This window comes from Dermochelys coriacea, chromosome 8 (assembly GCF_009764565.3).
Source record: "Dermochelys coriacea isolate rDerCor1 chromosome 8, rDerCor1.pri.v4, whole genome shotgun sequence".
Classification (NCBI taxonomy): Eukaryota; Metazoa; Chordata; order Testudines; family Dermochelyidae; genus Dermochelys; species Dermochelys coriacea.
The window spans coordinates 104713905-104738871 of record NC_050075.1 but is presented as its reverse complement, the minus strand read 5'-3'; the positions used below and the strand labels follow the sequence as shown (position 1 = coordinate 104738871).

Genomic DNA, 24967 nt, shown 5'->3' with positions numbered 1-24967 from the left:
GTGTCTATTCTGTATTATGTGTTTGGGATTAAGGACCTGAATTCAGCAAATCATTTAAGTATGTGCCTGTCTTTAAGAGTAGACCCACTGAAGTGACTATATGCTGTTAATCCTGTAGTGTATTTTTGTGAACTTTTAACTCCATTGGGTTTCAGCATTCAGTTGTTAAATCATTTCAGATTTCAGAGAGATTTTCTACACTTCTTATCTTTAAAATGAAACACATTTGTGATGTACCACATACAAACTGTATGTTGCTATGTCATATAACAGTTGCTGGGGTGAAGAATTCTAGTGCTACTTAAGCAAGACTTTGGTATTCTTGATCGTAGAATCATAGAAGATTAATGTTGGAAGAGACATAAGGATGTCATCTAGTCTAATCTCCTGCTCAAAGCAGGACCCCAATTAAATCATCCCAGCCAGGGCTTTGTCAAGCTGGGCTTTAAAACCGTCTAAGGATGGAGATTCCACCCCCTCCCTAGGCAACCCATTCCAGAGCTTCACCTGCCTCTTAGTGAAATAGTTTTTCCTAATATCCAATCTAGACCTTCCCACTGCAACTTGAGACCATTTCTCCTTGTTCTATCATCTGCTACCACTGAGAACAGCCGAGCTCCATCCTCTTTGGAACCCCCCTTCAGGTAGTTGAAGGCTGCTATCAAATCCCCTCTCACTACCTATTGAGCCTGACAATCTAGCCAGCTTTCTGTCCACCTTATCGTCCATTCATCCAATCCATACTACTTTAACTTGCTGTCAAGAATACTGTGGGAGACCGTATCAAAACTTTCCTAAAGTCAATATATATCACGTCCACTGCTTTCCCCACATCCACAGAGCCAGTTATCTCATCATAGAAGGCAATCAGGTTGGTCAGGCGTGACTGGCCCTTGGTGAATCCATGTTGACTGTTCCTGATCACCTTGCTCTCCTCCAAGTGCTTCAAAATGGATTCCTTGAGGATCTGCTCCATGATTTTTCCAGGGACTGAGGTGAGGCTGACTGGTCTGTTGTTCCCTGGATTCTCTTCCCCATCTTTTTTAAACATGGGCACTATTTTTGTCTTTTTACAATCGTCCAATACCTCCCCCGATCGCCATGAGTTTTCAAAGATCTTTTCCTTCAGTTTACTAACCCATTGGAATTTTCATTTTCAGTGATAGAAAAGTGTACTTAATAAATACTGTATTTCAGAACACTGGAAATTAATATAAGTGTAAGTTATTAACGGGCAAAGAGTTGTTTTTAAAAATACCACATTGATCTTATGGTCCATTCCTGCGAGCATTTACTCATGGGTGTACTGTTTTGCTACCATGAGCGGTCCTATTGGAATATATTCACAGTAAGGAGCACTATGCTGGGTTTGCAAGATTGTGCAGTAAAATACATGTTATTTACAGAGCACAATCTGCATCAATACATCTCACAGTGGGAGAACAGAAGTACTTCCTTTGAAATCCTCTTTAATCTTGAGTAGAAAGTAATGAGCTTCATTTCTAAGTATTGTTTCTCATTGCTAAATATTGGATTAACTCGTATACAAGAATCATTAAAAAAAAATCCAAGAACAAATATATTGTATATAGTTGTTGCATTGTGTGTTACTTAGTTTTATTAACAATTTAAACTGGAAAGTCCACATCTTAACTTACATTCTAAAAAGTAAGTAAAAACATTAATTTCATGGTAGAGAGAAAAAATCAACTTTCCATTTTTTTTCCCCACAGTCAAAAATATATTTAACAAGCTATTGCTCAGGCTATTAAAAGGTTCAAAGATCTAAACTCTTTGTTCTTTATAACTACAGATCTTAATCAAAACTATTCATGTAGCATGCCAATTCACTCATCAAATATTGTGACAAGAAGAGAGTTTGTTGTGAATGTAACACAAATGTAAATGTTCACCACTTTCTCAAACAGGTAGCAGTCCTTTGGACAGTCCCAGGAATTTCTCTCCCAATGCACCTGCTCATTTCTCCTTTGTTCCTGCCCGTAGGTAAGTTAACACATTTTGTTTCTTATGATTAGCGGGTGAAAGCCACCTGAGTGTATTTTCTACTTTGGAAAGTAGTTATCACTTAGAGGTTTTTAGGTTCTGTTTCATATTCAGATTAGACTGTGATTTTAGAGTCTAGAAATGTCTTCAGCATTCCTGTCTCTTCTCTACAGGTGCTGATTGTCACTCCATTATTATTATATATTGTTTTTAGTTGCATATTTTGGGTGCTACTGCAAGGTGCTTTCCACACACGGGAGATGATTGAGTCCCTGCATGAGGGACATGCAGTCTAAAAAAAACCGGAGATAGAAGGGTTGGAGAGCAAAGGATGGGATAAAACAAAGTGATAAGGGTGTGGATAGACGCACACTATATTAATCACATTTCCATGGCACTCTTTCAGGTCCCACTTCCTAATCAGTAGATGAAGTCTATTCTAAGGGTTCCTGATCTTCTCTTTTCTAAAGAAACCTATTTGTTCACCAAGCCAATCAAATTCTACATATTTGTTCATCAATTCTTGATCTCTTTGCTACCCCTGACATTTGAATCTCTTTTTTTAATATATTAGTTTAAAATGAAATACTCTGAATTTACCAATAGATAAATGTCTGCATCATGAGACTGGTTGCAACCTGTCCTTTTCTTTCTCTGGTCCCAGTCTTTAGTCATGACAAGAAAACAGTTAGCAATATTGCTATATCAAGGAGAAACAGTTAATAGGTTAAATTTAGTATTAATTTAACTTTTGCAAAAGGAAAGCGTAGTGTTTCACTAGCATAATACAGAGGTATTGAAATGCAGAGAGGGCAGTTGCCATATAGACAAGTTTAGGAAGGGTGTTCCAAATATAGTTCACATGACAACTACTGGTCACATCCTTTTGGAAGGAGCTCAGATTCTATGGTACTGGGTGTAGTGTAAGAAACAATAGACGGAAGGTGTGAAGACAATTGTGAATGAAACAGATAAATGAGGTATTGAATTTGGCATCCTTAGCCAAAGGGCACAGGATGGGAGTGAGAGAGGTATAACACAAAAAGAGAGAAGGCTGGATAAGTAGCAAGGAGCAGATAAATTTTGGGCCTTGAAATCAAGGATAAGACTGAACCTGATGTGGGTTATGTCGGGGAGGGATTCTAAAGGATAGTAAAATCAGATTCATGTATGAGGAAGATGATCCCAGTGGCTGCATTTTGCTTGGACTCAAAGAAACCATCTGAGTGTTGGCCAGAGAAGCGGGGGTTGTGGTAATCAGGATGGGAGATGATGAGAGCCTAAACTGGAATTTTAGCTGGTAGATAGATAGACAGATGAATCTTAGAAATGCTTTGGAGGAAGGAAGTGGCAGGATTTGGAAACAGTTGCAATATATGGGGCAGGGAGAAGAAGCCAAAGATCGACCCTCGGCTATGGTCTTGAGTATCAGATAATTGAAGGAAAGCCTTTGCTAGTCAGTCAGTTGAGTTGCTTCCCGCCTCTGACACCCTATATATCGCTGGCAGCAGACTTTATGCTGTTTATCAGGCATCACCTAAGGATGAGCTATTGTTAGTCACAAATGTCATGGTTTCATATTAATTATCTGGATCCATACCTGTTATACAGGGGACGGGGATGGGGACGGGGAGAAGAGGAGGCAGGTAGGAGGGAAAAGAGCAGGTTCCACTGATTAAAAAATACAAATGGTTTAAATGCATTCCTATTTTAAAAAGGGAGGGGGGGTCAGATCCTGAGCAGGTGTAAATCAGTGTTGCTGCACTGAAGTCACTTGAATCATGCCAGTTGACAGCACCCTGGGATCTGGTTCCAGGACTGCATGAAGGAAAGCTTTCAATAAAACTAGAGGCATAACTTCCTGAAGCTGTTGGCTGTTACAATAATTTTAATAATATTACTTTTAAAGCCTCTTCAAAACAGAATGCAAACCTTTTAACAGTATAATCTCAGAGAAGCATTGTATTTCATAGGTGGTTTTGTGATGACAGTGATGGGAAAACTTGAACCTGCCCCTACCAGATACCATTGATGATTTTACAAGACATTTGCTGCAGCATCTGCCTTTCTGTCTGAGCATTTAATGTTTAAACAGTGACCTGGAAATCATAAATTGTGCTACAATTAATGCTACAAAGCTCCCAGCCCACAACGGTATACTGTGCTCTTTTAGGCATAACACTGCTCTTTGTCTAGCTTTTGCATTTCATTCGGTGTAAGGAATGGAACTAGCCTGGACAATTTCACATTCTGTCCCATCTCACAATACAGTGGTGTAATATTTATTACAGTAGGGCCAAGAAACCCCAGCTGACATTGGGGCACAATTGAGTTAGGTGCTGTACAGACAGTCCTTTTCCCCCAAAGAGCTTGCAGTCTAAATAAACAAACCAGAAAAAGGATTGGAAGGAAAACAAAGGCACAGAGACACAAAGTGACTTGCACACAGGAGTTTCTGAGCCAGGAGTAGAACTGGGGTCTCTTGATTCCCTATACACTAAACAGCACTTCTGAGCAGACATGCCAGACCTGTGGAAAAAAATGCAGAAATTTGGTTTGTTTTTGGCTTAATTGGCTTGTGAGTTGCTTGTTGGCTAGTTTTTGGCTTGTTGCTTGTTGTAGCTTGTTGCTGCTTCTTTTTTTTTTTTTTTTTTTTTTTTTTTTTTTTTTGATTGGCTCCTGGCAAGCAGGGGCAAGGGAGGGAGAGAGTCAGGGATGCACAGTAGGCTCCCCCACAGTCCCAGACTGTACGCTGGGAGGATCTAGTCACATAGAGCGTTGGTGGTCTTAGGGATTGGCTTTTTTGGCTTTGTTTTGAGATGGGATTAGCTTGATTTTTGGCTTATTGAGAAATTCAGGGTGCTTATTTACCGCATGAAAGTTGGCAGCTGTGCTTCTAAGTTAGGGTTCCAAATGCAGATGATGATGGGTAATATTTAAATCCAAATAACATACTGTTTTCATAGATTTTTAAAATGGCTTTTACAGAAATATTACTATTAATGTTTCATTGTGTAAAACTATTTTTTTTTTTTTTTTTTTTTTTTTTTAAAAAACTTACATAAGGGCATCAAGTGCCTGGCACCTTAGATTTTTGTCTCAGGAGCAAGGTGCTGTGAAAAGAGTATAGAAATACAAGTGCTGCCATGTGGGGATCAAATTCCATCCCAGAAAAGGAGGGGCTGAAAGCTGTGCCAAGAAAGCTCTTGAGAGCCTTAAGGAATGGGGGAGAAGAAGGATTGTGAGTGCAATCCTTGAGGGGGCCATTTAGGGATCTGGGGCAAAAAAATTGGGGATTGTGCCTGCTTTGAGCATGGGGTTGGACTAGATGACCTTCTGAGGTCCCTTCCAACTCTGATATTTTATGATTCTAAGAAGGGAAGTGTGTCACCTGTCTAGTAAACTCCTCTGCCAGACAGAAGTGGAGAGAGAGCCTTCTTCCCCAGGTAGCTGCATCAAGCATTTCTCTGCAGAGAGGGTTGCCATTACTTTTGGCTTTTAATGAAGGAAAGGGAAGGAAAAATGGGAGATTTGGGAGGCTCAGGGGACCCGTTTGTCTATACCTTTACTAAAATAAATTTTAATTTGGTCTAAGTTGCGTGTTGATGCTCAGTTTAAAATATAAAATTGTTTTAAACTGTTTTTATTTGAACAAGGAACAAAAAAAGGAAGAGAAAAATTACATCACTATTTAAAATAGCCAAGATACCAGTAGCACTAAATCCGTAAAGTCTGTGTTTAGTTATCCTGGCACTGCTGGTGCAGCTATATTTAGTGGATCACCATGCTGTGTTGCCAGGAGAATTTCTGTGCCTTGGGTCATTGGAAAGTACTACGCTTCCTTATCTTATCTGAGCAGAATTTTCCATCTCTCACAAACGTTATGCCTTTGTTGTATGGGCCCGAGAGATCATCCACGTCTGACCTCTTCCTCTCACACAGGCCCTGCCATCAAGTAGAAATGGATTCTTCCTCTTCGAGTTCTTGCTCATGTCAATGCCGTTCTAGGTGTGTGCATGCCCACGTGCATGGTCATTGAAGATTTTTGCCTTAGTGGTGTCCATAGGATTAGCAGTAGCACCCCGTTGAGTGCCACATTCATGTGTCGGTATATCAGGCACTGCTGGCCCTAAACCCTCTCAGTTCTTTCTTACCGTCTGTGGTGGTTAGTTGGAGTGCCTTTCCTTGCATAACAAGAGCTAGCAGTTTTTTGTCTTTACTGACTTTGAGCATTAGGCCTTGTAAATAGTTTGTTTATAGTACTTAGCGTTAAGTAGTTAGAGTTTTAGTGGGGACTTCGCCCCAGGTGGGGCATGCCACAGTCTCCCAGGAAGCCCTGCGTGGACTGCCTGTAAGTAACCCCCTTAGTAGCTGCCTCAAGTGGTTAGGGGAATCACAGGTGAGAGATATGTGCCGTATTTATAAAAGTTTTCGGGCCCCGCATACAGAAAGAGCGGGATATTCGTTTACAGGCTCTCCTCGTGGAGTCTGTTTTGTCCAGCTTCCGTGCTGCCCCACCAGGACTCACCGAGTACCTCAGCCTCGGTGCACAGTGTGCCCCTGGCACTGGGCTCCACCCAGCACTGTTCTTCCTTGTCAGTGCCCAGAAAGAAAGCAAGGAAGCACAGCTCCCCAGCACCAGGCAAGAAGGGCCATGGGTCATCAGGCAAGGGACTTAATTCGGGCTGCCTGGCCATTCCGGAGTCACACATTCGTGCCTTCCCGGTCGTGGCCCATAGCCCCTTAAAAGGTCCACTACCAACTCCCAGGAGCGGCATGGGGGGGACCTAAACCCCTGACAGCACCAATGTCTTCACAAGCTCCCTCGGCGCCGAGAGAGCAAAGGCCTCTGCCCGCACCACTGACACATCACATGCCTCAGGAAGCGGCAAAGGCTCCCTACAAGGGCAACCCAGCCGCTAAGACCACTCGGGGCAGTGGAGCGCCGCCGATCCCCCGAGACGAAGCAGCACTCTCTACCTCCATGCCGCAGATCACTGGACTCACAGCACAGATCCTCTGGGGCTCACGCTTGGTCACTGGCACCACAATCATGGCCCCCACTGTCTCAAAGCAGATTGCCTAGAGGGAGATGCCAGTCTCAGTACTACCAATACCATTCGCCTTCCCGCCGGTTGTCCTCTTGACGCGAGTTCCGGTCACCTAACCTGTGGGAGCACTCTCCGTCATGTCTCCAGTCCCCTTGCTTTGGGCACTGGTCTGGGATGGCGACAGCAGACAGATTCAGGCATCGATGGCCCCACCGTGGTCACTGGAAGGGATTCCTCCGGCACGGAAGGGCAGTTCAGCCCTTTGCCTGGAATCCACTGGTGCGAATGGGCACCCAAGACCGTTCTGACGTTACCGGCGCTGTCTTGGCAGCAAGGCACAGTGGTCTTACTAGATTACGTGGGGAATGCTGGTCATGGGGAATGCCCCCTTCACACCGCTCATCGGCCACCACCTGGGAGCAACAGATGGTAGCACTGACAGCACTGGGCTTGGTGCATGAGGTGCACCCAGATGTCGAGGCAAAGGAGACTGCACGTTTCCCTAAGCCTCCCTCCCCCACGGGGGAAGATGCCCCGGGGCCTCCCTTGGCGGTACGATCCCCATCTTGGTCCCCAGACAATTTGGTTGCGGGACCCTCAAGGGCCAGCCCACTGGATGATAGTAAAGAACACCAGGCTCTGCTTTGATGGGTGGCCAAGAACTTGAGCCTGTAGGTGGAGAAAATGGCTGAGCAGGCGGACACATTGTTGAATGTCCTGTCAGCCTCTACCCCAGCTCATGTCGCACTACCAGTGCATGATGGTGTCCTCAAAATTGCCAAGGCCCTCCGGCAAACTCCTTCATCTATCCCTCCCATCTCTAAAAGGGCCAAAAAGAAATACTTTGTCCTGGCCAAAGGGTTTGAGTACCTTTACATCCACCCTCTGCAGCCAATGAAAAAGATAAAAAAGGCCATATGAGCTCGACTACCAAAAATAAGGATGCCAAAAGATTGGACCTGTCTGGGAGAAAAATTTATTCAACTGCCAGCCTACAATTCTGGGTGGTGAACCATCAAAGCCTCCTAGGGACATACAGTTTCAACTTCTGAGACTCCCTCCATAAGTTCAAGGAGTCCCTCCCACAAGGTTTGGCCCACAAATTCAGCACCCTAGTGGTGGCTCAGTGCTTCCTTCAAACGTCATAGGCCATGGCTGACTCGACGGCTAGGGTGATCACGTTGGCGGTGGTTATGAGGCGCAGCTCCTGGCTTCAGACCATCAGTCTCTCCCAAGAGATGCAGACCACAATCCATGACCTCCCATATAATGGGATCGGTCTTTTTTCAGAGCAGATGGATGCGAGGCTGCATGGGTTAAAAAACACTCGGGCCACTCTTCGTTCATTGGGGATGTATATGCCGCAATCTGCAAGAAAGCAGTTCCAGCCGCCCCCGCGACCAAAGCCTTTGCAGCCTCATCCATGGTCTACAAGGAGAAGGGGCAGGGATGTTAGTTTCAACTGCCACTGCCCTTCCTCCTCCCGCTCACCTGTGCAGCCTGTCCTGTCATAAGAACATAAGAATGGCCATACTAGGTCAGACCAAAGGTCCATCAAGCCCATTATCCTGTCCTCTGGCAGTGGCCAATGGCAGGTGCCAAAGGGAATGAACAGACAGGTTATCATCAAGTGATCCATCCCCTGTCACCCAATCCCAGCTTCTGGCAAACAGAGGCTAGGGACATCATTCCTGCCCATCCTAGCTAATAGCCATTGATGGACCTATCTTCCATGAATCTATCTAGCTCCCTTTTGAACCCATTATAGCATTGGCCTTCACAACACCCTCTGGCAAGGAATTCCAGAGGTTGACAGTGCGTTGCGTGAAAAAATACTTTCTTGTGTTTGTTTTAAACCTGTCAAAGCACCCCGGGGGCCAGAAGTGCTAATTTTGAGGGTGCAGTTGAGAGCGATGCCCCAGTCACCTCCCAGGAGACACCCCATTCTTTCCTCAACCATCTTCATCCCTACCGTTCGGACTGGTCGGGGGTCAACTCAGACCGCTGGGTGCTGGAGATAGTGTCTCAAGGCTACACCATGCAGTTTTCGGCCACCCCGCCCTCCCACTCTCTCTGTCTTCCGTCCCTCTTCATGGACCCTTCTCATGAGCAGCTCCTCATTCAAGAGGTCAAGAACCTCCTTCATTTGGGGACGGTGGAGGAGGTCCCTTGGAACATGACAGGAAAAGCTTTCTACTCGCATTATTTCCTAATCCCAAAAAAAGGGGGGCCTTAGACCCATTCTGGACCTGAAATGCCTCAACAAGTCTCTCAGGAAGTTGACGTTTCTCATGGTCTCCCTGGCCTCCTCCATCTCCTCCCTGTATCCGGGAGACTGGTACGCCTCCCTCAACTTGATGGACCTTATTTCCATATTCCAAGGTTAGACGTTTCCTCCGTTTCACAGTGGATGGAAGCCATTTCCAATTCACGGTGCTGCCCTTTGGCCTCTCATTGGCCCCCAGGGTCTTCACAAAATGTATGGTGCCAGTGATCACTTACTGGAGACATTGAGGGGTCCAGGTCTTCCCGTATCTTGACGACTGGCCGATCAAGGGCAGGTCTCGGGAACAGGTACAGAGGAGCCTCGATCTGGTGTGATCCACCTTTCGTGACCTGGGCCTGTTGATAAACAAGCAAAAATCCATCTTAAGGCCTATCCAGAGAATAGAGTTCATTGGGGCTGAATCCACGTGAGCCAGAGCCTTCCTTCCGAAGGCTCATTTTCAGGCCATGTCGGATCTGATCTCCCATGTGAAGAACCACCCGCTCACTATGGCGCTCACCTGCCTGCTTTCTTGCCCCACTTAATGCGAAAGATGGTGCAGGTCCTCATGGACAATACCACCACTATGTATTACATCAACAGGCAGGGCAGAGCCAGGTCATCAGCCCTTTGCCAAGAAGCTCTCAGCCTTTGGGACTTCTATGTGTGACATGCCATTCACCTGGTAGCCATGCACCTGCCCGGGACCAGGAATATGTTAGCTGATCGCCTCAGCAGGTGGTTCTTGTCTCACCACAAGTGGTCACTCCATCCAGAGGCGGTCAGTATGATCTGAAAGTGGGGACTCCCCAGGTGGACCTGTTCACATCCCGCCAGAACTAGAAATGCCACGTGTTCTATTCGCTCTGAGGGATGGACACGGGTCACCTGTCAGACGCTTTCCTGCTCTCATGGTCAGGGGCCCAGATGTATGTCTTCCTGCCAGTGCTGTTGATCCACAGGATCCTCATGAAGATCAAACAGGGTGAAGGTTATCCTGATACACCCCCCCCCCCCCCCCCGTGGCCTCGTCAGCACTGGTTCGGCACACTGCTGGACCTTTCAGTAGCCGCCTTGCTGCAGCTATCTCTCTGGCTAGACCTGCTGCACCCGAACCTGGCGGCATTGTACTTAACAGCATGGTTACTGCATTGCTGAATGCGGAAGAGCGGGAATGCTCGGCCTGGGTTCAACAGGTTGTATTGGGTAAGAGAAAGCCCTCCACCAGAGCAACTTACCTGGCCAAGTGGAAAATGTTCACGTGCTGGGCTTCAGAATGACGTATCCAGGCTGCAGCTCAAGCTCCAGGGCTTGTCCCTGTCATTGATCAGGGTCCACCTGGCCACTATTTTGGCTTTCCACCCTCCATTCCAAGGCAGTTCACGTCATGATGGCCCTGTTTTTGAAAGGTCTGGAGCCCCTCTACCCTCATGTCCGGGACCCTATCCCTCTCTGGGACTTGAACCTCATGCTGTCAAGGCTTATGGGGCCTCCCTTTGAACTTCTAGCTTCCTGCTCTCTTTTCTTTTTCTCTCCTGGAAGGTTTCATTCCTGGTTGCAGTAACAACTGCTCGCAGGGTGTCTGAGATCAGGACACTTACTTCAGAACCACCCTATACGGTATTCTACAAGGATAAGGTCCAGCTGTAGCCGCACCCACCATTACTGCCCAAGGTAGTTTCCTAGCTTCATACCGGCCTGGACATATACTTACCTGTCTTCTTCCCAAAGCCTCATAAATCGGAAGAAGTTGCACACCCTGGACGTCAGGAGGGTGCTGGCCTTCTACACTGACAGGACAAAGGTGTTCCATAAGTCAACGCAGCTGTTCATTGCAGTGGCAGACAGGATGAAAGATTACCCAGTGTCTGCTCAAAGGATTTCGTCCCGGATCACGGACTGCATCCACTACTGCTATGAGCTGGCAAAAGCGCCTCCACCAGCATTAGTCACGGCGCACTCAACTAGAGCACAAGCGTCATCAGCAGCCTTCCTGGCTCAAGTGCTGATCCAATAAATCTGTAGAGCTGCTACCTGGTCATTTGTTCCACATGTTTATGTCCCATTATGCACATGCCCAGCAGGCCTGGGATGATGCTGGCTTTGGCAGGGCAGTGCTGCACGCTGCAAGACCATGAACTCCAAGCCCACCTTCATTGATACTGCTTGTGAGTCACCTAGAATGGAATCAACATGAGCAAGCACTCAAAGAAGAAAAAACGGTTACCTACCTTTTTGTAACTGTTGTTCTTCAAGATGTGTAGCTCATGTCCATTACATTACCCGTTCTCCTGCCCCTCTATCGGAGTTGCTGGCAAGAAGGAACTGAGAGGGCGTAGGACCGGTGGCTACTGATATACTGACACATGAGCGCAGCACTTAAGGGGGTACCGCTGCCGACCCTACAGATACCGCTAAGGCAAAAATCTCCGATGACTGCACACGTGGGTGCGCACACACCTAGAATGCTCATATGTAGCGCATCTTGAAGAACAACAGTTAGTAAAAGGTAGATAACTGTTTTTTGTGCCTATGTTCTTCCCTTTGCATTTGACCGTTTCTCTTTAGAGATGATCCTTTTTGTGCAGTATTTATGGCTCCTCTTACCACAGTACAGAACTGTAACCAGTTGATCCTTCAACACTGTGGAAAATATTGCAGTTCTGGTTGAGAAAACAGCATGCTAGTTTTAAGGCCAATAGGTTCACCACTAAATCTTGTAGGGCTGCCCTTGTTTTAAATAGTGGTTAATCAAAAATCTGTTAGTAGATAGTTGACAAGCATTCAGTGAGTGTTTTTCAAACCCACAGAGTCAGTATATTCAGAATTCTCCCAGTATGAGGGAGATGTCCACTTCCATCCATGCAATATAGTGTGACATTCAGTAAAAGTGACTAATGATCAATAATCAAAGTTTGTTACTGGTTTTCCAGGAACCACATTCACGATTTTTATTTTTCCCTTCCTTATTATCACTGCACAATTTCTTCAATGCAGCCATGGACACAGAGCAGACAGGTAAAGGGTATATCAGATACATATTGCTGCTGTGTATGTAATGCTTTTGCATGATTGTACTATGATATGTGGCTAATGAGTATGTGTGCTGTAATAACCCCATTTAGGCATTCAGCTTTTACACTTTGGGAATAAAAATTTGGAATCTTTGTATAGCAACTTATAATTAACAGGGATCCCTCCAGGAGAAAATGCTTTGTTCACACAACACTTTGTCATGGTGAAGTTGATCTATTCTATGTTGCGTAATGTTAACACAACTGCCGCAAACACACTTTCTTTAAAATTACGTTTTAGTAGGTTATGTATGGCCAAAGTTGTTTGTTTTTGCCAATGTTTCATTGTCCCAGCAGGGATAATTCCAAAGTGAAATAAATGACCTAAAGTTTTCTTTTGTTCCCAGCATCCTTTCTTGAATTAGTACTGCATTACTTTTTAAAGATGCATCTTTTCCTCTTATTTTACACATTGAAATAATTTTGCAGCATTTTGCTAATTGAGGAAGTAATTTTCTTTGACAGTCTTGCTGTCTATTTCTTGAACTTTTGAAACAGAAATTTTGCTAGTCGCATCCTGCTGCTTTTTGTTGGCAAGATACACAGCTGGCATTCATTACATTGATTGCTTAACACGCTTCTCAATGTTGCATCAGTTTTTGTGGAAATGGCACCAAGAACTGAGACTTGCCATCTTAGGATAGTTTAAGTGGAGCGAAGGGGAGATTGTTTTTACACCTTTGCAATCAAAATGCGAAAATCCTTTGAAGAGGAAAATGGGCCTAATCTTCTATCATTTTGCATCTGTTCAATAATATTTATGTTTTCTAAAATCTCTCACTAATGTGTCTATCTGCTTATGTGGCCCTCATTGCCATAGTGTTTGGGCCCCTCTGAATCTTTAATGGATTTTATCTCCTCAACACCACTGTGAAATAGGAAAGAAGTATTGTCCCCATTTTATATATGAAGGAATGAGGCACATGGTAAGTTAAGTGACTTTCCAATGTCACATGGAAAGTCTATCTGAACCAGGAACTAAACAAAGATCTCCTAAATCCCAGTCCAGTGACCAGTCTGCTACAAGATCATGTAGCCCAATACTTCACATTGTATATTTACACTTGTTTTTATGGAGGTAAGAAAGGAATCTTGTGTAATGTACGGGACGAGATTTGGAATTTTTCAGGAATACAACAAGAAGTTGTTGCAATATGTGGGGAGGATTATCTTGGTATCTTGCCAGAAACACCCTATGTCTAAATGGGGTTTTAAGCATGGCATGCATTAATAGGAATTGGTTAAAAAGCTTAAACTTTTATGATGATGTGCATGAAGCATGAACCTTTTTTTTCGTATTCTTTCAGAAATAAATACATTTATTCCCCTCTCTAGTACTCAAATAGTTTTATTACCACAAGGAGAGGTACATGTCAGTATAAGAAGATTGTGGTTCAGGATAGCATCCTTATTCAGGAAAAAACTAAAGCATGTGCTTAACTTCAAGTACATGCTTTAAGAACCTTCCTAAACCAGGGGGGCTAGGTGGGTGGATAATGGAGAGATGGCAGTCACTCCATAGCAAAGGTTAACTGAGTTTCCATTATAAGCCCAAGTTTGGTTCTCCACTGATGTCAACAAAACAATCCTGTCATATCCCTGTGTACTGTATATAAATTGCACCAAAAAACCAAGTCTTATCTAAATTGTATTAAAACCTCTTAATTGTTGAATTCACTCTCATCTTATGTGAACAGGTATTGATAATTTGCCTCTGTTTTGGATAAATAATCCTTGTACCAGAAATATTAATAAATGGTGGTAGTTCTTTTGATGTGGAGTACCAGGACAGGATGGAAACCATTATCATTCATCCCAGAGTGGAATGTGAATGGACTATAATGCTTTGGGGTTTAACAGGAGATGGAGAGACTTAATAGATTTAGCTAATGAACACAATTTTCTCCCTCCTTTGAGGTTTTTTGGGGGAAATTGATGTCTCTTTTAGAAGCAATTACATATTCCATTTTTTACAGGTTTAGTGTTAAAATTACGCCACCCTTTCTGCAGTATTTCTAGTATGGGTTTTTGGTTTGTCACTTTTTTTTTCTTTAGCAGCTGTGTGTGCAACACTCTTTCCAATGGTGAGGAGACATTTCCATAGGTTATAAATACAAGAAAGCAAATTACTACTAATATTGTAAATAGTAGTGAGGAAAGTGATCTTTAGAGAATAAAAAGTTAGTGTTCCAATAATAATATAATATAATATAAATATAATTATAATTATAATTAATAATAAAGTGCTATTTGGAGGGCAGGGGAGCTGCAGCAGCAGTGATCCCAAGGTGTTACCTTAAGGAATCAGCTGCTGTGACTGTCTCTTTCAATGAAATTTGGAAGTATAAAGTAGATTTGTCCAATCCCAATAATGTCCACTTAAAAACAAAGGGTAAAACTTTCAAAAGTGCCTAAGTGATTTAAGAGCTTAAGTCCCATTAACTTTCAATGAGAGTTAAGCTCCCCACTCATACAGATGCATTTTGAATATTTTACCCAAAGTGATTTCTAGGAGCACTAGATTCTCTGGAAAATGCAATCTGTTTTAGGGGAAAACCTTCCTCCAAAACATTGTCCACATTGTAGCCATCAAAATAATTTCTCTTGCATCTTTTCCCCAGAACCGATGGGCGCCGCTGGTCCCTGGCCTCTCTTCCTTCATCTGGATATGGAACAAACACTCCCAGTTCAACAGTTTCAGTAAGTGGCAAAGACTTTTTCAGATAATTCTGTGTGTTTAAATACACCTTAACCCATCAACTTTTAAATCCTTGCTAAATGTTCAATATTTTTTCATTGTTTTTTGTCAATCTTTTATTTAATATGCTGTTTACTTTAAAAATTATTTTAATTATCAGTTGTGCTGCTTTTTCTCCATTTCCCAGCTCTTACCATCTCCTCTTTGCCTTCCGTATTAGTGCCAGTCCCAGTGCCACTTCTTCACTGCATAGCAGAGGGGAACATTGTATCGGTTGTGTCAGCACTTTGAGATGGAATGCTTAATCATTAGCAAGCTCTCAGCTACTTTTAAACCAGATGTGAAATTCTTGTCCACTTTTGAACTTTAGTCACCAGTGGGTAGAAGAGCTCTCTACTAACATGCTGTCTGGGAGGAAAGGTGATAATATACACCTGTTATTCAACTTGATAATAGTTTGATTTTCTGAGTGCAGCTGTTCCTTCATTATACATTTGCCTTATGACTGAAAGAGTCTAGACTTTTACAACTTACCTGACTACAGTATCACCAGAAGCCTAATATGCCATTATCAGAAATCGAAAGAGACCTGTGTTCATTGTTCCTTAATGTTGCAGTCTGACATGTCACATTGCAAATCATGCTCTTCATTGTGTATTAACAGTAAATTATATTTGAAGTTACACAGAAAATTCAATTAAAAGAACACTATTAATGTTGAAAAATCAAGCACTCAAAAATTAGGAAGTGTCAGAATAAAATTTGCCCATGTAAACTTAATTTGTCCCTCTTGTGTGTATGCATTATGATAGTCTTTAATTACATGATCACATTCTATTTTTTTCCACGGCACCCCTGCCCTATTCAGTGCAAAGGATGGACTGTGCTCACTTAATGAGCTATTACTCAGTGTTTTGTTTTATCTTTATTAAGCAAAATGTGGCCTGAGGCTTTATTTACAGCTTACTATTCAAACCCTGCTCTGAAGACAGAATTGTTAATTTCCTCATGGGCTTTTCTATGGCACTCATCACAATAGTGTCTGAGTGCTTCACAAACATTAATTAATTAATTTTTCACAACACTTCTATGAAGCGAGAGGGTATTCTTCTCTGCATTTTTCAGATGGGGAACAGACACTGAGAGATTAAGGTAAAAAATGCCTACTAATCCTTCACTAATCCCCTTCACATAACACAACAACCTGGGTCATCCAATGAAGTTAATAGGCAGCAAGTTTCCAACAAACAAAAGGAAGTACTACTTCACGTAACACACAGTGAACCTGTAGAACTTGTTGCCTTAGGATATTGTGAAGACCAGAAGTATAACTGGGTTCAAAAAAGAATTAGATCAGTTCATGGAGGATAGGTCTATCAATGACTATTAGCCAACATGGTCAGGTGCAACCCCATGGACCAGGTGACCCTAAACTTCTAACTGCCAGAAACTGTGCTACAGGGGATGGATCACTCAAAATTGCCCTGTTCTGTTTATTTTCTCTGAAGCATCTGGCACCGATCACTATCAGAATCAGGATACTAGGTTCGATGGGCCATTGGTTTGACCCAGCATGGCTGCTGCTATGTTCTTAATTTTGGGAGCCCAATTTGAGATGACTAGGACCTGATTTTTTCAGAATGCTTAGCATTTTATATATTCAAAAAACAGCTCCCACTGATGTTATTTGCAGCTGTGAATTTTTCACACTTCTGCAAATCAGACTCCAGGATCTCAAGTCAGGTGTGCAGAAAATGAGGTACACGTAATTAATGACCATCTGTGAAAAGTTTGGTTTAAGCGACTTGCTAGCATCACACAGGAACTCTGTAGCAAAAAGAGAGAAAATTCAGTTATCCAGGACAGCATACAACTGCTTTAACCACAGATCATCCTTTCTCTTACTGTAATCCATCCCCCTCATTCAGCTTCCAACTTCTGCAACAAATGAAGCAGGGGTCCTGTAGATAACAGCCCTCCTTACTAAATAACCTTGAGTCATCACCAGAGCAGGTCCATCCTGTGAACTGAATGAGGCAGGGGTCTTGTGGAAAGAGAATATATGATCATATAATGAAAGACTGTATCATAATGCATATGCACAAGGGGTATGAATTAAGGTAACATAAGCACCTTGATTCTTGTATTTCCTCGCTCTTGAGTGCTTATCTTTGTAACCTTAATGATGATCTTTTAACATAGGTTTTGTGTGTGTAATTTCTGAAGGTTTTTTTTTTAAAAAAAAAAAAAAGAAAACTGAAAAAAAAAAACAAATTACATGACATGGTTATCAGATTGTCACCCAATGGTTCATCAGCAGATTTGGAACCTTCAGATCCACCTCACTGATCTGCCACTTGAGCAAAGGAAGTAACTGACAGCAATAGTAGGTTTATGTGGACCATCATTAGAGAGGAGGGTGAGACGCAAGCTTTTCCAGCGAGTTTCACAAATATTTGATGACTGCAGAGTAATTGGTGAGGCTCAGGAATCTTGGGTTCCATTCCAGGCGCTGGAGGGGAGTGTGCTTTAAGGGACAGACCCTTCTGCCCCGTCTCGTGCAACCTGTCCCTCTCCCATTCCTGGCTCTTTGTCCCATTCTCCTCACCTACCAAATCCCAGCCTCTGTTCCTTAGGCTTCTAATCCCAGTCCTAGTCTCTACCTTCGGTCTCACTGTGTGCTATCCCAACCACTCTGTATCTTCCCTTCCCCATACCCAGGCCCAATCTCCTTGCCTAGCCAATCCCAATTCCCCCATCCCATCCCAACTGTTTGTCCCCAGCCTCCTTGACCATCCAGGCCCAGTTGTCCCCTCCTGGCTCCTCATCCAATCCTTCTCTTCCCTCCTCCTCCGTCAGTTTCCAGTCTCTGGGCTCCTCATCCAGCCTCATTTCCCCGCTCACACATCCCATCCCCAGCTCCTCATTTCAGTCTCCCCCTCTTTGATTCTCATTCCCAGTCTCCCCCAACTCCCAGTTTCTCCCTATCCCCCCACTCCAATCCTAGTCTCACACGATTCCTTTTCCCGTTCCACTTCTTTCTCCTGTGTTGTCTGGCTTTTCTCCCCTCTGCGTTCAAAATCTGGCAGCTTCATTCTTCATGCTATCTGGGCAACAGGGTGGGGCCTGGCTCCTTGCTCTTAGTTCCAGTGCCCAACCCCATCCCAGCTCAGCCCGGCCATTATTAGGAAAATCTGGCTTTGGCCCTGTAACGCTGGGCTGGAGCATGCTCCGTTGTTCGGAGAAAATGGTGCATACAGCGTCCAGTCACAAGTAGGAGTCGGGATCGGAAGGGCACTCGGAGCTGTGAGAGGCTCAAGCATACTCAATGAGGAACGAATCTTCGGAGATTTAACTATCATCAAAGTGGTCTCTGCTGAGCAGGAGTGAAGTGTGATTGTTCAAAGGTTTATAACTTTGCTAAATTTGGGGCAGATTTTCACAGGCCCAGCAAAAAGCACATTGCTGATGCAAAGTCCACCCACTGCCAAATTTCAAGTCCTGATTCTGAAGCATGGGGGCACTAGAGCTGTTCAAAGGAAAGGCCTGAGGAATCTTTTAACATGGGCAAAAGCCTCGAGAGGGAGGTGAGCTTCAGAGCCTGAGCTCCAACCCAAACCACAACTTCAAAGCACTGTCTACACAGCTATGTTTGGAGCATTAACCTGAGCCCCACTACTCCAAAATTGTTGTCCAGGGCTGGGAAACTCACTCCCCTGGGCTGTGTAGACATATCCTAAGAATTCAAGTGGCTTGAAAGGATACAGTGAGTTAGTAGTGCAGGTGAGACTAGAATCTGGGAATACCAAGCTCCTGACTGGTGTGTTCAGTCCATTGTATTATATTGCCTCTTAAAACAAGAGAAAACAGTTTGTTAGCCCCCTGTTGGGCCTACCATTAGTGTGTGAAATACTGGAATGCCTGGAACCAATTAAGAATCTGCATTCTGGTGGCCTGAATTACTATGTGGTATGTCCATTTCTCTAGTGAGAGTCAACCTGTGATGGTCTTGGTCAATGGACAGCAACTCTGCCAGCTGAACTGACACTTAGCTGTACTGAACTTAGTAAAAGATGCATCTCAATCTCTCGCTCGCTTGCTCACTCTACATTTTTCAACTTCTGTACTTCTGGTGCCACAAAGTCCGTTTTTCAGCAAAATACCTGCTGCCTTTTTAAATTTCAGATACTGTATGAAGACAGGTTTCAGAATAGCAGCCGTGTTAGTCTGTATTCGCAAAAAGAAAAGGAGTACTTGTGGCACCTTAGAGACTAACAAATTTATTAGAGCATAAGCTTTCGTGAGCTTCAGCTCACTTCATCGGATGCATTTTGATGAAGTGAGCTGTAGCTCACGAAAGCTTATGCTCTAATAAATTTGTTAGTCTCTAAGGTGCCACAAGTACTCCTTTTCTTTTTGTATGAAGACAGTATGCTTCTCATCGTGCAAGCACTGAGAACGCTGTGCATGACTGACATGGGTGCAGACTTTCAGATACGTGAACCTAGAGAAATTAATTGAACAGGCTAATGTACAATTATTTCCTTAAATATCTAATTTGCTGTTTATTTACTATGCTCTGAGTTAATTTAAAAGCTACAGTAAGATTAGCTGCAAGCTTTTGCTTGCAGTAAGCTGGCTAATTCTCTGGCTGTAACTGAGACACCACAGGGATGTTTGCATTGCTCTACTGCTAATATCAAATTCTGTGACTTCATCAAAATCAATAATACAGCTGTGTTCATGCTTCGTTAGTACATGGATCTATTCCTTGAAGGTTTTTGAGAGCTAAAGAAGCCTTTGGCTAAAGAAAGCACATCTCCTAATACTTGGCACAGGATTTCCTTAAATATTCCCTGGAGTTCCAGCACTGTATAGTCTGACATCTCTTGAGGAGACAAAGTGGAAGGAGGATTTTAGTCAGACATCATGAGAAGAATATTTTAAAATTTTCTCTGTTTCCTGAGTGATTGTGTTGCTGGCAGGCATAAATTTTCAGTGCTTGAAATGCCAGTAACCATCATGTCTCTTTTCTGGGTGTACAGATTGTGACACTATTATTTACTAAATCTGCAAAGCGTTTGACAGATATGTTAGCTCCTCTTACACGCTGACTCTATTTTAATTTCTTCTGGATCAAAGACGTATGTAATATCAAAGCCACTTAGGAACCCTGATATTACTACACTTCTCTAGTTTATTGTCTCTCTTAGTTTTCTGTCCTATAAAACATCATATTATCCAATCTATGGGCACGTACTTCCCTTGGAAAGCATCACTGTTTTTCCATTCCTTTCCACCTCAAGATGCACAGAGAACTCTCTCTCTCCTTGTACTGCACACATAAGGCAGTATACAACAGGGTGACTAAAGTGGGCTTGAAGGCCAAATGTGTCCCACAAACTTGTATAATACAGGGGAAGGTTCTTTGCTACTCAGCATAAGGTGGGCATGACAGTGTTTGACGGCCTAATAGACTTCCTGATTCTCAGTCCTGGCCCAAGCACAGATTAAACAAAACTGGGAGCTGCTCAAACTTGTGCCAGCTGGCTTTGATCACCTTAGGGACTATGTGATTGCTGGAGTGCACCATGCTTCAGCTGCTCCCGTCCCCTCTGAAATGCTCCCTGCACTGCACCAATGGCTGTAGGGAAGGAGGCATAGGAGGTAGCACCACCTGCTCTAGTCTTGCATGGGGCTTCCTCCGTACCTGGCAACTTACAAGTGGTTTCTGCTCTCTGTGCACCTCTTGAGGTGTGAAAGGGAGTGGATCAGAACAGAGAATCTGCCCCATAAATGTTAGCTGCACTGATTTTTTTGTATGAAGTTGTAGCCTGTTGTATATATGATTATAGGTCCCAGCATACAATCCCCCACCTTGATCTAGGTAGCCAGACTCGGATACCGCATAATATACTAGGATTCTCCACAGGTCAACCTCTGCATCAGAGGTAGGCAGCTGCAGCACACTTCTTATTTTTTCCTGCAATTTACATGCGGTTCTTAGGTTCCTGGTAAGTTTGGATGCATCTGGTCTAAACAATTTAAAGAACAAGAACACTGTACACTAGCAGCACTGAAAGAGTGCTGTTTTTTCCCAGTTAATTCAGACTAACCTGAGTCGTCATTATCGGCACTTGGCTTTAACTTCTAAGCCACACTAGATGACTTTCTTTTCTAAAGCTCATCAATGTCTTCAACAGCAAATAACTCTAGAAACTCTGTTTTTAATCTTTTCTGAAGATTCTAGCCAAACTTTAAACACCATCCATGTTTTTGCCAAAAGTATGTTCCAGTTAATTTCCATTTAACTCCCATTGTCTCTGGATGCAGGAGTTAAAAGTTCTTACTCAGGACATCAATGCAGCCACTGTACACACATCATAAGCATAGCAAATCATTTAAAACTAAATAAACTGTTCCCCACTTTGTAACAGCCAAACAAGGGAAACCCTATTCATTACACATACCTGCAAAAGAGAGAGAAGTGGGTGAGGTAATACCTATTATTGGACCAACTTCTGTCAGTGAGGCACAAAAGAGAACTCTCGGTAAGAGAAGTTGGTCCAATAAAAGATATTACCTCACCTACCTTGTCTCTCTGATATCTTGGGACCAAAGTGGCAACAACAACCGCATACAACACACCTGCAAAGTTAGCTGCCCTGATTTTATTACTGCCTGATCAACTAGAAGAAGCCTGATGGGTAGAACTAGGGAGAAATGAAATGCAGAGTAATTACAATAATAAACTTTAAAACTTTTAAAACTCTTGAGATGAGGGAGCATAAAGGGAAGAGAAAGATAAGTTGTTCAACATTCTAGGAACGTCTTTGTCCTTCCCAAAGCTGCTCCCTTCCATTTCTCCCACTAGCAAGTTACCTTCAAGATCAGATTGAATGGTTCGAGGAGTAGTGGGAATCTATAATCTCTTAGGCATCCCCAAAAGCTGTCCAGATCTAACAGCTTTAGAGTTATATATACCTTTAGTGTCAAGCTAACCTAGTCATGAAAATAAAAAGAGGCACCTGTTCTGGTGAACAGCTTTTCTTTTCTGTTGGAGTATTCGGTATATGGCAGAATCCGTTCCTGTTCCATTCATGAGCTGTCCCCATGCATGCGTTTAGTGTATTTCTTTTCTATATTTTTCTGTACTCAGTCATCATGCTCATCCCAGGAGAAGCTGCACCAGCTGCCCTTTCAGCCAACGGCCGATGAACTTCATTTCCTGACAAAGCATTTCAGTACTGAGAACATCACTGATGAGGAAGGACGTCATTCTCCAGCCATGCGGCCGCGATCTCGCAGTCTCAGGTGAGCTTTACATGCTACTCCTTGAATCTGAGACATTGTTATGCATTGCCTTTCTGATACGCGTTTTCAATTGTAAGAGTAGTAATATGGAATTAGTGTTTCTGCTGATTTTATAGTTATTTTAACCAACACCACTTCAGCCACACACACTCAAAAATGGATACAATTATTTTCTTGAGATTTGACATTCAGGACTTAAAGTGTTTTGTTTGTCTATTTGAACCATTATACTCTAAGACAATAATCCACAAGTGTGTCACATTAAATTTGCCAATTTCACTACTACTTGTGTGAATTTTGTTCCCAAGTGTTTCTCCTATTACTGAATTTTGCTCCCTTGACTGTAGGAAACTGTTGCATTGTTGGAAAAGGATGTCAGCACCAAGTCAACTTGAATGGATGTGAAAACTGTTAGTGTTGATGAAATAAAACACATTTAGTACCATTTCAGAAAGTCTGAAAGAACACTTCTCTAACAGTGCTGGGAACTGTGTAGATAAGCGGTTAAAGCCATTTTTGCTATTGGTTGAGGGAACCTTGCTTAAAAATAGTAGTCAGCAATAGGGCTGTTTCCTAGTGCAGATGACACTTAGATGCAAAAAATCAGGGGCAGTTCGAATTTGACCATTTCCTTACTGAACTCCAACACACTTTAGTGTCAGGGCAGAAGTATTAAGTAACTGCCATGCATTTATGTGTTGGGCTGGATTCATTAAAGCTAGCACAGAGATGTGTAAATTACACAGCAGGGCCCTCTGTGCCACAAAAAGCACTCGCAGAAGGACATTTTTCTGCTGCTGTGTCCCTTTGTGATTCTCACCAGAGGATGGAGGCACAGCTTTAATTATCACATAGGATCCATAGGAGCTCTGCCAGATGGAGACACTGAATCAGTGCCCTCAGCCAGGGATCTGTGCTGGACCTTACGTTTGCAGAAATCAGAGTAGGCTTGAGGTGACTCTGGGCCAATAACTGTTGACCATTTAAATACATTGTAAATATTACGTTATTGCAGGGTTAAGTTGATTACTGTATGTTCTAAACCATGGTGCAGGTTACATGGTAATTGTTTGGCTCAACTAAGTGTAATTACGTAGCAATCTAGAGGAGCACGTAAGTGAAGTAAGTAGTTACACGTTTAGCCATTGTCCTCTATAAATCGCCATGTAATGAGAGACTACTTACATGATTCATACTAAATTGTTCAAATCTTTCCAACTAGTGTAGCCTCATATAATTCTTAATGCTGCCTTCCTTAATACTGGCTGTTGCTAATTAATGTACTTGTAGTATTTCATTCATTATAGATAGGAAAGCTTCTGTAGGTAGCAAAAATACATTTACAAAACGTTCCTTTCTAACATAGACTTATTACTGCTGGGATAATGATGCGTGAAACATCATTGCAAATGTAAGACTGTTGTAAAAATGGAAAAGAAGGCCCTAAATTTGTGTTCGGCTGTTAAAATGGTTTATTAACACATTGGGAACGTAACTTCACGAATCAAAGAATCAGGGAAGTGTGCTCTATCACATTTATGAGTCTTAAGGTTTAAACAGTGGCAGGATTATATTAATGTTGTAGTGTTCCATGAACTGTAAGACCCATTGAAATACAATGTCTGTTTTCTTCAGTAACTCTCAATATGAGAGTTATCAGTTCAGTTAGGATACCAAAATTTACAATAACAGCTACATTTAAAAAATTTTAGATTCCTGGGCCTGATGACTCATCCCTTGGCTGGCGAAGGCTAGGAGCCATGTGGAGGGAATGCTGTGCATCGCTCCTCAGTGATCTCTCCTGCCTATCAAACAGCAGTCTATTCTAGGCCTTGTCATCTCAGAGCAAGATCCCTTCAAATTGGGTGCCCTAGATAGCAACATTGGGGGGGGGGGGGGGATAAAAGGAGATACTTGATAAAGGATAGCTCCTTACCAAAAAAAAAAAAGGGGGGGGGGAGGGTGCAAGATTGGCATATTCATGATGATTATGCTTCCGCTTACATTCTGTTTGGTCCTTATTGACTTGTTTGCTTCTGGCAGAGCCCACACAGTTGCTCCTCAAAGCTAGCTCTTTTGGTGAGATGTTATAATGTCCAGTTTTTACTTCTTGATTAGAAAACAAAAAAGCTGTTGAAGTTTGTCAAACTTTAACCAGAAACTCACTTCAAACTTCTTATCTTAAGAGGCTTTTAATGGGCCCAGAGGCCTTATAGGATCACCTTTAGAAAAAAGCTGATTCACACAATTTGTCAGACACACTGTCTTAATTAATATAAAAAAGTTTATTTTAATATGACTGACACATTAACATTTGAAAAAAAAACCTACAGTATGTGTATGATAACTAATTTTTAATTATGTTTTAAGGGTAAAATTTAAGCTTCATTGATATGAATGGAAGAACTAACATGTTCAGGTTTCCCAGTGCTGTGTTGTTCTTCTCTGAGAGTTGCTTCTATACATTTCCACTTTTGGAAGCTAATGCTTCTAATGTCAAGCTGTGAAACTGTGTAAAAATGCTGGATCCACAGTGTGGTGCAGGAATGCTCTCTCACTA

General features: G+C 42.9%; 1 protein-coding gene across 5 annotated transcripts in view; it reads left to right on the top strand.

Moving 5' to 3' along the window:
• Positions 1–24967, top strand: part of MAST2 (microtubule associated serine/threonine kinase 2) — a 401769-nt gene that overhangs the window by 301696 nt on the left and 75106 nt on the right. For 4 of the 5 annotated variants that reach the window (XM_043491345.1, XM_038412329.2, XM_043491346.1 and 1 more), the window contains 4 exons: positions 1929–2004; positions 12319–12339; positions 15017–15095; positions 22253–22407. In XM_043491345.1, coding sequence (XP_043347280.1) covers positions 1929–2004; positions 12319–12339; positions 15017–15095; positions 22253–22407 — 331 coding nt within the window. The remainder of the gene's footprint in view (positions 1–1928; positions 2005–12318; positions 12340–15016; positions 15096–22252; positions 22408–24967) is intronic. The other variant, XM_043491347.1, reaches the window with a different exon arrangement.